Source organism: Hyla sarda, chromosome 11, assembly GCF_029499605.1.
Source record: "Hyla sarda isolate aHylSar1 chromosome 11, aHylSar1.hap1, whole genome shotgun sequence".
Classification (NCBI taxonomy): domain Eukaryota; kingdom Metazoa; phylum Chordata; class Amphibia; order Anura; family Hylidae; genus Hyla; species Hyla sarda.
In genome coordinates, this window is record NC_079199.1 from 55,449,060 (window position 1) to 55,465,285 (window position 16,226).

Genomic DNA, 16,226 nt, shown 5'->3' on the forward strand with positions numbered 1-16,226 from the left:
CAGAGTAAATGTCTGTATAAGCTGCTGTGCATGCAAACACATGTATACACTGGTCTGCAAATGTCTTTAAGACAAAAAAAACGTAAGGAGGTAAAGTATGTGCCCCAGTATGTAGGTACCTTTTACCCCTGTGATGTCTATATGGAAACGTTTCTGCCCTAACTGCCTAACTCCTGGACACCACTGGATGAACCTGCTGTACCAGCCCCTGCCCTTTTTCCACTTTTGGAGCTTTTTTCCAGAGAAATATTCCATTCACTGAAGATATGCCTCTTTAAAGGGTAACTATAATGTTGTTACAACATCGCAGCCCCCTGCTAAAGCAAGCTGCTTATGGCATTGCCAGAAGGCCCCTAGATTTCCGCAGACCGCTCATTTTATCAGTGGGCTACACAGTTGCAGAGAGTTCGAAAATTTAACCAGCCGCTGCATAAAAAATTATTGTGACCTTTTAAGAACCACAGTGGGGAAATAACAAAACACTTAATGAATCTGGTGGAAATATACCCATATCAAGGTGGCTTTAGTACTGTCAATAACTTCCGATTATGGGATACATACAAACTATAGTAAAAGGGAACTTGCCATTAGTTTCATGCTGAACACTGCAGTGACTCAAAGGAATGGGGTTCTGAGTAAACATGGCAGTCCCTGTTATTCTCTCACCACCTCACAGTCCCTGCAGAGTGTGGTTTACAGTTACGCTTATGATATACGGACTGGTATTATTTGAAATATTTGCTATTATATTTAAGTATATTTATAATACTATCTTTAAGCCAGGCAATTGACACTGTCAGTGGTGTCCAAACTGTGGCCCTCCAGATGTTGCAAAACTACAATTCGCAGCATACCCGGACAGCTGTCCGGGCATGCTGAGATTTGTAGTTTTGCAACATCTGGAGGGCCACAGTTTGGACACCACTGCACTGTAGTATATAACAATCTCTGTCCATTCATCTTTGAGTCCCACTTTTTTGGTAATAGTTTTAAAACAGTCCACTGTATTTTTTCCTGCACCACTGGCATAAATTGATTGATCTGAGCCTATACCTGTAAAAAATAACATTGTTTAATATATTTAATGTACTATTTTTTTTATTAATCAGGAACTATATAGTATATTATTCTTTGTCCATTTATCCTTGTACCCCACTTATTTGGTGTTGGCTTTCACATATTGTTCTCCCTTTTGGGTATTAGAGAGTCAATGGTGAGCTTGAAATAGGTGATGCATTTGGAGTCAGACAGATCTAACAATTGTTTAAAAATTGGGATACCTGTGAAATGCTGCAGTGTTTCTAGTATACTAGAAAGCATCCTGTATGTCCCCACGCCCTTCCACATATGACACAAAATATATTGCCCTTTGTCCCAACTTCATCAGCAAAATAACACCAAAAGGGAGAGAAAAAAAAAAGACACAATGGACACTGGAAATAGACACAACGTGTGTACAAAAACCTTCACTAGCAGATAAAGCCGAGAGAGAGACAAAAAGTAACAAAGTAATGATTGGTGAAATTTTTACATCCCTAATTTTCTATTTACTTTTTCTATCCAACATAATTCCATATCGAGATTACACATAAAAGTGATCTAGTGGTCAGAAGGCTTTAGATCACTATTATCTCTCATTTGATTAAAGTCAGAAGCCTGTGATGTTGTGGGTTTTCATGGGAACAGCCAAATGCGGAAAAGCCTCCTGCATTTGAGTTCTGTTGCAGATCACAGTGCTCATGCTGAGCGCTGTGTTCCTCCAGTGTTAGGCAATGCCCATATTGCAGAATTTCTGCACGGAATTCTGCATGAAAGTTCTGCATGAGTTTATAGCAAATTTACTTCAATGGGATTCATGCAGCAGAAATTCTGCTGTGTAGATGGGACAGCAGAATCCCATTCAAGTGTACTGGCTATAAATTCATGAAGAGTTTTCATGCAGAAATTCTGGTATGTGAACATAGCCTTACACTCCTGCCTAAACTGACCCTAGGCATATCCAGGTAAAAGAAAAGAAAAAGCACATGCAGATAGTTACCAGGCTGTTGAAGCAATGATCTAAGAAGAGGAGCAAGATTGTGCGCTCGTGCAAAGAGAAGTCATTTTCTGATTCTTCAGCCACAGATGCCTCTCTAATACACTTGAAGAAAAAGGGGAACTGCTCAGGCTTCTTCTTGAAGGTCTGAAAATTATAGATTGAAATAGTTTTCAAACAAAGCAAAGAATAATGACAACTGTTCGACTACAACAACCAATGCAGAGGCACAAATGCAAAGCAAACATTATAAATTACAAATGAACAAAGCTTGATTTACCGAGTAGGGCTGTGTTCACATCAAATAAGTGGCCTAAGTTTGGGGGGGGGGGGGGGGGTACATTGACAAACAGGCTAAACGGTATGCAATTAAAGGGGTATTCCAGGCAAAACCTTTTTTTATATATATCAACCGGCTCCGGAAAGTTAAACAGATTTGTAAATTACTTCTATTAAAAAATCTTAATCCTTCCAATAGTTATTAGCTGAAGTTTTCTGTCTAACTGCTCAATGATGAGGTCACGTCCCGGGAACTGTGCATGATGGGAGAATATCCCCATAGGAACTGCACAGCTCCCGGGACACGAGTCATCATTGAGCAGTTAGACAGAAAACAACTCAACTTCAGAAGCTAATAACTATTGGAAGGATTAAGATTTTTTAATAGAAGTAATTTACAAATCTGTTTAACTTTCCAGAGCCAGTTGATCTATAAAAAAAAGTTTTGGCCTGGAATACCCCTTTAATATCAGTGCACACAGATACTCTGTCCATGAATTTTAATGGAATGATTGAAGTCTACTGCTGCTATGTTTAGTCAATCCAAGCGTATATAGTGTTTTGCAGGAATAACTCATCAATTTAGAAATGGGTAAGAAGTTATGTTTAGGCTTTCACTGGTCTATGGTGTTAAATAATAAAACAAAAGACAAGTCTATGTCTAAATAGGGGATTATATGTATGACTGAATTAAGACACTTAAAGAAAGAGAAAGGGGCTTACTGTTGCGTTACCTTCTGAACTATTACACTCAGACAGTATAAGACTGGGGACCACGTTTTGTCCATATGGGGACCGGATCCGGCTGGGGGATGGGAAAACCAGGCGCTCCCATATCCCAGCCGGTCCCGGCCACATCTCATTCATTTGAATGAGTCGACAGGAGTCACATGGTGACTATGGTTGGCTCATTTTTGCCCCATATCTGGTTTTCTGGACGGACTTAAAACCGCAGCATACTATGGTTTCCAGTCCGGCCAGAAAACCGGATATGGGGCAAAAGTTAGCCGACCGGAGTCACTATCTGACATCGGTCGGCTCACTCCAGTAAATGAGATGGGGGCCAGGTCCAGATGGGATACAGGAGCACCCGGTTTTACCACCCCCCAGCCGGATCTGGTCCCCGTATAGAAAAAAAAAACATGGTGCGAACCCAGCAAGAAAGGTTTAAGAAGTGCAGTCATACAAAAAAATAAAAAATAAAGTCGGCGGACACGGACACAGCCAATAGGGGACAAAACACTCCCAATAGGAGACTACGAGGCTTATGTGCCAGTTCTACCTTGTACACAGGGCCACTGTCAGTTGGGGTACAGTCAATAAGCGGCCCTGGCCCCCCACTGCACCCTCCTGCAAAAGCCCCAGCACAGAAGCAGAAAACTGTCTCCTGCTGTCTCTTACTTTTGTAAGTCCGCTGGCCACATCAATCGCCCTGCTGTGATACCCCGTGCCACTTTATTTCCCCAGTGCCAAATCATCCCCCCCTTTTTTACCCCTTGTGCCACATAATTCCCCCTTGACCCCCCCTGCGCCATTTTATTCCCCCTTTGTTACCTTCTGAACAAATTGCTCACCCCCTCTTTACCACTCTCTGTACCATTTCTTCCCCAGTGTTATTTCATTGGCCTTTTACCACTCTGTATCACTTTATTCCCCCCTGTGCCATGTGCCAAATAAGCCCCCCCTCCCTTACCCCTTGTGCCACATCTCTTTTTCCCCTTCCCTCCTCTTCCTGTTGTTCTTCTTAACTGGCCAGAAGGCTTAGGTGCAGGGGCTCTCAGTGGGTTTGACCTCCTCTGAACTGCACTTACTGAGAGCAGTGGCTGCGGGCACTGACAAGTGATGACAGGAGCACCGCTGCTGCTCACAGCCTCTGTTATTGCAGAGCAGAAGACATCAGGAGAACATGGGGTGGTAAAGAGGGGGTGACGAATTTGCACAGAGAGGAATGAAATAGCACATGGGGGCGTTATGAAATAATATGGGGGGTGATTAAACAGCACTAGGAGAATTTACTGTAATGTTGCTTTTTATCGTGTTTTATAGGCAGTTACACTCTGGACTGAGTACAGTAAAGTATTTGGTCATTTAGAAGTATTTTTGAGCCTTTTTGCCCCATAGGACACATCTTCCAATAGTGGACACTTTTTTTCCCTGTGAGTGTCTGCTGTTGGGAAATTCTACTGTATGTGTATATGTATATATATATATATATATATATATATGTATATATATATATATATATATATATATATATATATATATTCGTGTGTTAGTCTATTAGCCTATTAGGCTTTTTTGTGTTTCTGGTGTGGAGATCACTATGAGGCCCCTGGTAGCAAAGACCAACCACTGGCACCCTTAAGAAAATGGGACTGAAAGGAGGAAGAAGCCCCTTAGCTGTGAATCCACTTAGATGCCACAATCAATAGTTAGAAGTTAAAGGGGTTGTCCAGTAAAAGAAACAACCTGTGTATGATGTGAAAAAGTATAGTAAAGCAACTTACTAATATAATGTAATTACCCATACTGCACAGATCTACCATTATCAGCTGAGCTGTCTCACTTGAAGATGTGATATAACGTCACGCTCTCTGAAAGTAGAGTTCTCTGCTTCGCCCTCCCCTTCTTTCTGCTCAGGACTAGATCAGTGATGTGAAGAGTGGAGCTTATATAATCGCTCATTAGATTTTAAGACAGCAGTAAGCATCTTTCATTAGTTTCCTTCAGAACAGGCTCACTGCTGTCTTATTTCAAAAAAGGCTTTCTGCTGCCTTAAAATCTAATGAACAGTAATACGAGCACCCCTTTTCATATTAATGGTCTTCTCCTGAGCAGACAGGAGGGGAGGGGTAAGGAGGGACAGAAAGTGTAATGGATTTTACAGCTAAAAGGGAGAGAGCAGAGCTGATATGGAGAATTTGTGCCCTATGGCTAATAACATATTAGTAAGTTGCTTTGATACTTTTTGACACCATACACAAGTTGTTTCTTTCACTTAACAACCGCATTAAATAACTGAGATTATATAGGTTTCTTCAAACCCAGTTATAGGTATAACAAGAGAGACTGTCCAGCATCCACTTCAACAAGAAAGAGACTCTTCTGTGAATTATTCTTCTCCACCATAAAATGGTACACTAGGCAGAATAAGGCCCCTTATTGACCACACCAGGTTTATCCGGTGTCATTAATGTTTTTAAGTTCTTTTGCCACTATAACAAAGACAAAACTTAACTATGTGTTAGAGCCTTAAAAAAATGAATGCAAAGACCTGTACAACTCTTACCTCCCAGGCAGGAACATTCTCTCGAAATTTTTCATTTACCATACAGCAAATGGACATAAGATAGGCTTTACTTGATACTTTAGGTGAGTAATTCAACCACAGATAGTTTTCCAAGTATTGACTGTTTTAAATACAAAAAAAGAAAAATAAGAATCCATAGGAAAACAGACACAATTTGCTTTAAAAGGAACTGTCCCACAATTAATACTGCACATGGAATATGTGTACCAGAGGTTCGATCAGCACCTATCAGGGGTGTAGTGATTCCTATCTGCTGCATTTTCCCATATACTTCAGTAGAGAGGTAACTGTATTTGTGCAGAACCCATCTCAACCAAAGTCTATGAAGGCCTCACCTGATAGAAGTGGGACCTGCACCTAATAACCTATTAGACATTTATGAATTAATGTACAAGATCGAACAAAAAACCTTTAAGGATACAGCATATAGCGAAAAGGCCTTTGATGACTTGACTCGAGAATTTGTTACCAACAGCAACTATTCTGTTTTATTACTGAGTGCAAATGAAAATGTGATGGCTGGATTGCTTTCATTTAAGCAACAACATAATTTTCCTCTGACACTTCTAAAACATTTGTCCCACTGTGTGATGTCATATCAGGGTGAACTGTGCAAACAATTGCATCAGACACAGTGTTACTGTTAAACCTGTACTGGCTATTCAGAAGCTTACGGTTAATTCATACATACATACAAACACAAAGCAATTATTTCTCACCTAAATTCTAAAAGCATTATCTTCCTTATAGCAAATCTGAAAAAAAAAAATATATATAAAAAGTATTTGTTTAGCTGTTCAGAGAAACAAAAAAATTAATAAAATTTAACTTGTTACCTTGAAATGGACACTATCATTAGTAAAAATCTGCAGTATAGGAAAACTGCAATCATGAATAAAGGGGTTATGCACTTTATAAAAACTTATCCCTATCCAAAAGAATAGGGGATAAGTGTCTAATCGCAAGGGTCTGACTGCTGGGAACCCCTTGCCCCCAGTGATCTCCTGTATGAGGCCCGGCTCTCACTTCTACAGTGCACTCTGGCCCCCACCTTTGGAGGCGAACTGGTGCAGAAATGACGGGCAGCCTAGCTAATCATCGACCAAGACAACTATTCCTTATGACTATCCCATTCTCCCTCCAGTGTCCTGCAATGGTCCCCGCAGCATCACTGTCAGGCCCAGGAAGCACCTGGACCAATTGTGTGACTGCCTCTCAGCGAATCATTGGCCGAAGCAGGAAATTGCTGCTCAGCGCATCCCTGACCGTAGCCATGTGACATACTGGGCCCAGTTCTTCCCGGGCCTGACACGTCATGCTGCAGCTGAGAAAGAGGATCACATCGGGGACTGAAGCAGGACACCTCAGACACAGCTTGAGCGCTGGAGGTAAGTAATGGTTTATTTTGTTGAACAGTCGGGCAGGTTGGATTTCAACATATCCAATCCCTTTGTTCTGAGGGAATAACCGTCACCAGAGGGGTTTCCACAGCAGCTTTCTGCCTTCTTTTCAAAATGCACATAGACTCAATTAAGTTGAGTGTGTATGTTGGAGATCAGAAGTAAATGTTATCACACCTGACGTATTTTGCTGTGCATTGTGTGCAGATGATTTTGCTACCCATTGACTTTAATAGGTAGGAAAATAGGCAGAAGCAAAATACGGCACATGTGACCCTAAGTTGTTCACACTGCAGACATTCTGATGGCATAATTCCGCCGGCTGCCAAAATCGTTGGCGGTAGGACCGCTCAGAAGTGCGGCTTCTCATAGAGGACAATGCAGTCTGGAAGAATTACAAACAATGTTTATTCGTAGAATGGACGTCTATTCCACCATGGAATTCTGCTGCAGCGATTCTGCAGTGCGCACATAACAGCAGAATCCTACTGAAAACAGTATGCAGTGCACATGAGCCCTTGCATTGAAAACTCACCGAGATTTGAGAATTTCCTTGTTATATATATCTTCTATAACCTGTGAAATACAGCATGTAAATGTGAAAACATAAAAGGGAAAACTCACATCTATGCTTATTTATAACATTACATAGACTCTATATAACAAAGCCAAAGAGAGCAAAAGTGTAGAAATTGACTTCCCCCTGTCTGGATCACTCATCCTATAAGAGTTATCGTGGTGCATACTATATACTGTACATGTTCTCCCCTAACATGTGAGAACAACAAACAGTCTTTGTCTGTACACATCTGCCTGGACTCTGCATTAAGCTGCATGATTTAGTCCGTAACTTCAAGATCTGAATGTCAGACATTGTAATCCATTTTATATGCGAATTCATATGCTAATTGTCTAATTCTCCTTTGGACAAGTCACAGTAATAAATAAATAAAAAATACATAAACTAAACTAGTATCAGGTTACCTCAGGAAATACAGTTCACGATAATGTGGTTCTCATTACACGTGACATAAGTGACCATCACATGGACACAGCCTGCCTTCACACTGCTCTAAAGGGGTATTGCAGGGTATTTATTTATTTATTTTTTTAGATCAACTGGCTCCAGAAAGTTAAACAGATTTCTAAATTACTTCTATTAAAAAATCTTAATCCTTCCAATAATTATTAGCTGCTGAAGTTGAGTTGTTCTTTTCTGTCTGGCAACAGTGCTCTCTGCTGACATTTCTGCTTGTCTCGGGAACTGCACAGAGTAGAAGAGGTTTGCTATGGAGATTTGCTTCTTCTCTGGACAGTTCCCGAGACAGGTGTCATCAGAGAGCATTTAGACAGAAAAGAACAACTCAACCTCAGCAGCTCATAAGTACTCCGTCACGCCCCCTCTCATAGACATGAATGGAGGGGGCGTGGTGTGATGTCACGTCCCCAGTCCCGGAAACCCGGAGGTTTCCGAAACTGGAGATTCAGCACCCGCATAGAAAGAGGGTGCTGCAGGGAGATCGCGGGGGGTCTTAGCAGTGGGCCCCCCGTGATCACACATCTTATCTCCTATCTTTTGGATCGGGGATAAAATGTTTTTGCCCGGAATACCCCTTTAAGCTATGAGAGAGGAATTCTGATGCAAATAATCTTACCTTATAATCAAAAGGGAGTTTCTTCTTTGAATGGGGAGCCCAATAGGATTTGGCCAGCTTAAAGGCAAAAGATAAATGTATTTTATAAAAAACAAATCTGTATTAAACAATCCCTTTCCATATTTATAGTAGATCTATATGTAACTATTAGGAGAAGGTTCCCCGCTTGGAACCATCTCTGTTAGCCAGACCAGAAAGACAATAAAAGAAGTGGTTTCCTTTAAAATCTGTGTAAAGCCTTATCCAGACTCAAAAGTAAGGCAGTCCAAATATAACAGCATATACATCCCAAACAGAGTCACCTAGATTGTCTATTAAAATTAATGGGGTCTGCTGATTAATGGGAGCACTAACGCACTGTGTGTGTGGATAGATAGAAAGATAGTTTATTCTCAGACATATTTTATAGTTAAAAAAAATTGTGTCCAGATCTATAACATTAATGTCCTCTATGAGTGTAGAGTGAAGTGTACGGAAAAAGTTTGTGCAATAAATTAAAAAAATTCCATGTCACTTATTTAAGCGGTTGGAAAAAAACTTTATTTTTTTTATATTTTGTGTTCACAGGCAACCACTTTCCCATAGACTTGCATAGAACACATTAAAGGGGTACTCCGGTGAAAAACTTTTTTTATTTTCTTTAAATCAACTGGTGCCAGAAAGTTAAACAGATTTGTAAATTACTTCTATTAAAATATCTTAATCCTTCCAGTACTTATTAGTGGCTGTATACTACAGAGGAAATTCTTTTCTTTTTGGATTTCTTTTCTGTCTGACCACAGTACTCTCTGCTGACACCTCTGTCCATGTCAGGAAGTGTCCAGAGTAGGAGGAAAAACCCCATAGAAAACATATGCTGCTCTGGACATTTACTAAAATGGACAGAGGTGTCAGCAGAGAGCACTGTGCTCGTGACAGAAAAGAAATCCAAAAAGGGGGGGGGGGGGAAAGTTTCCTCTGTAGTATACACAGCTAATAAGTACTGGAAAGATTAAGATTTTTTAATAGAAGTGATTTACAAATCTGTTAAACTTTTTAAGCACCAGTTGATAAAAAATTTAAAAAAATGATAATTCCACCCAAGTACCCCTTTAATGTTAAAAAGGAAGCAAAATATTTGCAGATTTTACAAACACATTTTTTGCAGTAAAATATGCCTGACAAAAAACCTGTGAAGCTAGCCTTACTGTGGATTTATACAGTGATCCCTCAACTTACAATGGCCTCAACATACAATAGTTTCAACATACAATGGTCTTTTCTGGACCATTGTAACTTGAAACCAGACTCAACATACAATGCTACGGACAGTCCAGATCTGTGATACCTGTCAATGGCCGGAAGAACCGACCAATCAGAATGGACATTCACTGGTAAAACACCTGCATTACTGAAGCGTATGCACTGACTGGTGTCTGGTAGAGCCCCCTACAGTACAGGGAGGTATTACATGTTCTGTACACTTTACCTGTACCAGGGTTAGCTGCTCCTTTGGACACCAGGTGAGGGCTGCTCCATGTTACTTTTTTATGACACTGAACCGTACAGGACCCTGAAGAAGCTTCTGTCCTCTACATAGACCAGTGTTTTCCCAAGCAGGGTGCCCCCAGCTGTTGCAAAACTACAACTCCCAGCATGCCCGGACAGCCTTTGGCTGTCCGGGCATGCTGGGAGTTGTAGTTTTGCAACAGCTGGAGGCTCCCTGCTTGGGAAACACTGACAGACAGTGATTTACAGCTCCCAGCAGATCTTTCTTACTTTTATATGTAAGGATTTGCTTTATCTATATTAGTTATCTACTTATTTTTCTTTAATCCTCACTTTTTTCCTATTTTTGGATGACATTAGGGCCTTTAGAACCAATTACCAGGTTTCCATAGAGTCCTGGTCTCAACATACAATGGCTTCAACATACAATGGTCGTCCTGGAACCAATTAATATCGTAACTTGAGGGACCACTGTACATGTGCTAAAGTGGTTGTGAGTTCAGACAACCTAACCAGGAGAGCGTCCGTATACGGCTGCATTCACATCTCACATTGGAAATCAAGCAGCCGGATATAGGGGAAGAATTTTACAGTTGCCTCATGGCTGCCGGATGCGCGCTGTGCCCCACTGATTTCAATGAGTTGCCCGGAGTCAATGTGTGACTCCAATAAGCTCATTTTCTGTCCTTATTCAGGTTTTTTAAACAGACTGAAAACCGTGGTTTGCTGTGCTGTCTGGTTCAAACAACACAGATACAAAATGAGCCAGAGACACGACCTGACTCCAGGCGGCTTATTGGTATCAATGAGATATCCATCTGCCAGATTCACAATGTGAGATGTATCCTGAGAGAAGCAGTGTGAGGACCAATACAGATACTTTTTACCCAATTAGGGGCTCCTGTGTTTTTTTCTTCTTTCTTTGCTAACGACTATATTCAGACACAGCAAAATGTTCCTACTGCAAGATCAGTCTTCAAGGAAACCCTTATGTATTAAAGGGTACCTGTCATCAGAAAAACTTTTGATATATTATAGATTAATGTATGCAGAATAACTTTACAATTGCATGTTATAAAAAAAATATGCTTCTTTCTATTTAATTTTCCACTTTGAAGAAATGACCACTAGGGGTCTCCCTACCAGTCCTGGCAGCAAGCATTTCAGACTCATGCTGGAGTCCTAAACACTACGAGCTGCCAATCTGCTTTGTTCACAAAGGAGAACACTCAGAGCTGCCAGCCTGCTTTGTTCACAGCCTGTTTGGCTGTGAACAAAGCAGGCTGGCAGCTCTGAGTGTTTAGGACTCCAGCATAAGTCAGAAATGCTTGCTGACAGGACTGATCGGGAAAAATACAATAGAAAGAAGCATATTTTTCATTAACATACTATTGGAAAGTTATTCAACATTCATTAATCTAAAATATATCAAATTTGATGAGAGGTACCCTTTAATATAAAATATGCACCTAATAAAACCATGAAGAAATCCATGACAAAACTGAAGTTAAATCATTGGCAATGTATTTGTTCTGTTTAGAAAAAAAAAAACACGTTATAAATGTTTTTCCAAGTGATCTGATTCCCTAAAAAAAAAGTCTGGTACGATTTTAGCAGGAAATGGGAACACCTCAGATCGAGCCTTTTCTTTGAGGGTAAGTACTGTAGTTAATAAACTGTTGTGGCGCCCCAGGCATAGGAGCAGCCATGGACATTTCTCCCATTCTCTATAGTGCATCCACCTTTCTTTGCACCGGGAACAAAGACACAACCAGGAGCAGAACTTGAACAGAAACAGAAGTATAATGAAGAATATTTTCCTCTTCTGGATTTTGGACCTGCTCCTTATATGTATATGTGTTAACCATTTTCTGACCAGACATGATTATTTTTCAGTAAAAAGTTTTAGTAAGTTTATGTTGGTATTGGTGAAATTTGCATGCTGCACATTCCGGTGATATTATAAAGCTTCAACAACCAAGACATGGCTGCCAAAATTACTGGCAACATTATAACGGGCAGAGACTCAACGTCTGCAGCAGTAAAGCACATCTACTTATTTAAACCCCGCAGTCTCTCCACAGTCTAGTGTAAACCCCGCAGTCTCTCCACAGTCTAGTGTAAACCCCGCAGTCTCTCCACAGTCTAGTGTAAACCCCGCAGTCTCTCCACAGTCTAGTGTAAACCCCGCAGTCTCACCACAGTCTAGTGTAAACCCCGCAGTCTCTCCACAGTCTAGTGTAAACCCCGCAGTCTCACCACAGTCTAGTGTAAACCCCGCAGTCTCACCACAGTCTAGTGTAAACCCCGCAGTCTCACCACAGTCTAGTGTAAACCCCGCAGTCTCACCACAGTCTAGTGTAAACCCCGCAGTCTCACCACAGTCTAGTGTAAACCCCGCAGTCTCACCACAGTCTAGTGTAAACCCCGCAGTCTCACCACAGTCTAGTGTAAACCCCGCAGTCTCACCACAGTCTAGTGTAAACCCCGCAGTCTCACCACAGTCTAGTGTAAACCCCGCAGTCTCACCACAGTCTAGTGTAAACCCCGCAGTCTCACCACAGTCTAGTGTAAACCCCGCAGTCTCACCACAGTCTAGTGTAAACCCCGCAGTCTCACCACAGTCTAGTGTAAACCCCGCAGTCTCACCACAGTCTAGTGTAAACCCCGCAGTCTCACCACAGTCTAGTGTAAACCCCGCAGTCTCACCACAGTCTAGTGTAAACCCCGCAGTCTCACCACAGTCTAGTGTAAACCCCGCAGTCTCACCACAGTCTAGTGTAAACCCCGCAGTCTCACCACAGTCTAGTGTAAACCCCGCAGTCTCACCACAGTCTAGTGTAAACCCCGCAGTCTCACCACAGTCTAGTGTAAACCCCGCAGTCTCACCACAGTCTAGTGTAAACCCCGCAGTCTCACCACAGTCTAGTGTAAACCCCGCAGTCTCACCACAGTCTAGTGTAAACCCCGCAGTCTCACCACAGTCTAGTGTAAACCCCGCAGTCTCACCACAGTCTAGTGTAAACCCCGCAGTCTCACCACAGTCTAGTGTAAACCCCGCAGTCTCACCACAGTCTAGTGTAAACCCCGCAGTCTCACCACAGTCTAGTGTAAACCCCGCAGTCTCACCACAGTCTAGTGTAAACCCCGCAGTCTCACCACAGTCTAGTGTAAACCCCGCAGTCTCACCAGTCTAGTGTAAACCCCGCAGTCTCACCACAGTCTAGTGTAAACCCCGCAGTCTCACCACAGTCTAGTGTAAACCCCGCAGTCTCACCACAGTCTAGTGTAAACCCTGCAGTCTCACCAGTCTAGTGTAAACCCTGCAGTCTCACCACAGTCTAGGGTAAACCCTGCAGTCTCACCACAGTCTAGTGTAAACCCTGCAGTCTCACCACAGTCTAGTGTAAACCCTGCAGTCTCACCAGTCTAGTGTAAACCCTGCAGTCTCACCAGTCTAGTGTAAACCCTGCAGTCTCACCAGTCTAGTGTAAACCCTGCAGTCTCACCAGTCTAGTGTAAACCCTGCAGTCTCACCAGTCTAGTGTAAACCCTGCAGTCTCACCAGTCTAGTGTAACCCATGCAGTCTATCCAGTCTAGTGTAACCCATGCAGTCTCTCCAGTCTAGTGTAACCCATGCAGTCTCTCCAGTCTAGTGTAACCCATGCAGTCTCTCCAGTCTAGTGTAAACCCTGCAGTCTCTTCAGTCTAGTGTAGTCTTTCATGTTGATGCCATTTAAATAAATCTTAAAAGGCGTTGAATAGGATGATGTTGAACTGATCTCTTCTACTGTGTGAGTTCAGACATTTTCAAAGTTAAAATTGCATCAAGTCTCAGTCCTGAGACCTGGAAACCGTGTTCTGCCATCTTTAACACTCCCAACGCAAGTGAATGGAGCACAAGCGTAGGTGATACATACTGATCCAGTCACTCAGGGGGCAATGGACATCTGTTGTCGTGATTGAGGGGGTTTCCTGCAGTCAGACCCCCAACCCCACTGATCAGATACGCCTCCTCCAGACATTAATCCAGTGTGCCATCAGCTGTTGCAAAACTCCAACTCCAACAGCTGGAGGCACACTGGTTGGCAAACAGTGAGTGAACCCATATAAGATTCTTTTAAGTGATGTTTCAGGATGACAACCAACATGGCTGCAATTATGTGTCCTAAAGGTTTGCCACCCAGCTTTTCCAGATTCCACACATAACCATAGCAATGACAGAATAAAGGCTGTCATAGAGCCGTCCAACATTTCACTGTACAAGACGCCTCAGAGATCTCACCTGGGTGACAAACTCCGCGTTCATCTGCGTCACTGTTGGGGTCACCATTTTTTTGGCGGGGGGCTGTGTGGCTGCCACCCGGGTTTCCATGGTAACTCCTCAGAAACCCCCGAACCTCGTGTGTACAGAATTGAACGTTCCCACTTCACCCACACCGGAAGTGATGAGTGTGTGCGGCATCCAGGAAGTGACGTTAAATGAAAGCGACACAAACAAATTGAGAGGAAGTGTCTGCGCTCGAGGAGCCATTTTATTGAAGCCCAAAGTCTAGTAGTTATTTGAGGACCCTGTCCTTTCTGAGGATAGAAAGCAGCTTGCTCGATGTGAGGGAGTTATTGTCTAACTTGTAGATGTACCCTTTGCCTCTAGTGTTCAAGTCCTGTGTAGGAATTGGAACTATCCGACTCACACTGAGAAAGCTAGTTCATATCCTACTAAAGGACCTTTTGCTTTATAGTGATCCTGTCCTGTTAAAGCAGTGTTATTCCAAACAGTATGCCTCCAATTGTTGCAAAACTACAACTCCCAGCATGCCCGGACAGCCTCCGGCTGTCCGGGTATGCTGGGAGTTGTAGTTTTGCAACAGCTGGGGGCACACCATTTGGAAAACACTGCGTTAAAGTAAATCTAGTTCCTGTTCAGCCAAAGGACTATTATACCTCCAGCTCGCACAGGTCCTTTACAGAGATAATGTAGTTAATAGGAAGCAAAAATATAAATGTATAAAGCAAATGTAAAAGTAGCAAATCATGGATATTCTTAAATCCAAAGGACTTTTGTAGGTAAAATAATAAAATCTACAGGAAGCAATAACGCATTTCGGGGAGGTAGCACCTCCCTTCCTCAAATTTATCAATAAACAAGTCATTGATTGGGATACAGCAGCTGTTGTTTTCTTTCCACCTCTACATCGCTCCATAACAGATCAGGTTGCCCCTGTCCTGTGACCTCTGGGCCTAGAAGCTACCTCTCAACTGGATACCCCATAGCTAGGGGTGAAATTCTCTTTTTACATCCACTCCAGGTTAGCGGTTATCTCGAATAGTTGTTTTAGGGTCATTATACCCCTTGTGTAATAAATGAGGTGCTGGCCTTTGGTCTTTATTTTTTCTTTGCATATATTGTCTCCACAAGGATAGGCTAGCATGGCTCCCCGTCACATTCCTGGTCTTCAGCATGGCTCCCCATCTCATTCCTGACACCTAGCATAGCTCTCCATCTCATTCCTGACACCTAGCAAGCTCCCCATCTCATTCCTGACACCTAGCATAGCTCTCCATCTCATTCCTGACACCTAGCATAGCTCTCCATCTCATTCCTGACACCTAGCATAGCTCTCCATCTCATTCCTGACACCTAGCATAGCTCTCCATCTCATTCCTGACACCTAGCATAGCTCTCCATCTCATTCCTGACACCTAGCATGGCTCTCCATCTCATTCCTGACACCTAGCATAGCTCTCCATCTCATTCCTGACACCTAGCATAGCTCTCCATCTCATTCCTGACACCGAGCATAGCTCTCCATCTCATTCCTGATCCCTAGCATGGCTCCCCATCTCATTCCTGATCCCTAGCATAGCTCTCCATCTCATTCCTGACACCGAGCATAGCTCTCCATCTCATTCCTGATCCCTAGCATGGCTCCCCATCTCATTCCTGATCCCTAGCATAGCTCTCCATCTCATTCCTGACACCTAGCATAGCTCTCCATCTCATTCCTGACACCTAGCATAGCTCTCCATCTCATTCCTGACACCTAGCATAGCTCTC

General features: G+C 42.6%; 1 protein-coding gene across 2 annotated transcripts in view; it reads right to left on the reverse strand.

Moving 5' to 3' along the window:
• AQR (aquarius intron-binding spliceosomal factor) overlaps positions 1–14,623 on the reverse strand; it is a 142,285-nt gene extending 127,662 nt beyond the window's left edge. For both annotated transcript variants that reach the window (XM_056545659.1, XM_056545660.1), the window contains exons 1-6: positions 14,454–14,623; positions 8,680–8,736; positions 7,560–7,600; positions 6,344–6,379; positions 5,604–5,724; positions 2,039–2,182 (exon numbers count right to left, since the gene is read on the reverse strand). In XM_056545659.1, coding sequence (XP_056401634.1) covers positions 2,039–2,182; positions 5,604–5,724; positions 6,344–6,379; positions 7,560–7,600; positions 8,680–8,736; positions 14,454–14,543 — 489 coding nt within the window. In that variant the 5' untranslated portion in view covers positions 14,544–14,623. The remainder of the gene's footprint in view (positions 1–2,038; positions 2,183–5,603; positions 5,725–6,343; positions 6,380–7,559; positions 7,601–8,679; positions 8,737–14,453) is intronic.
• Positions 14,624–16,226: the final 1,603 nt, after the last annotated feature.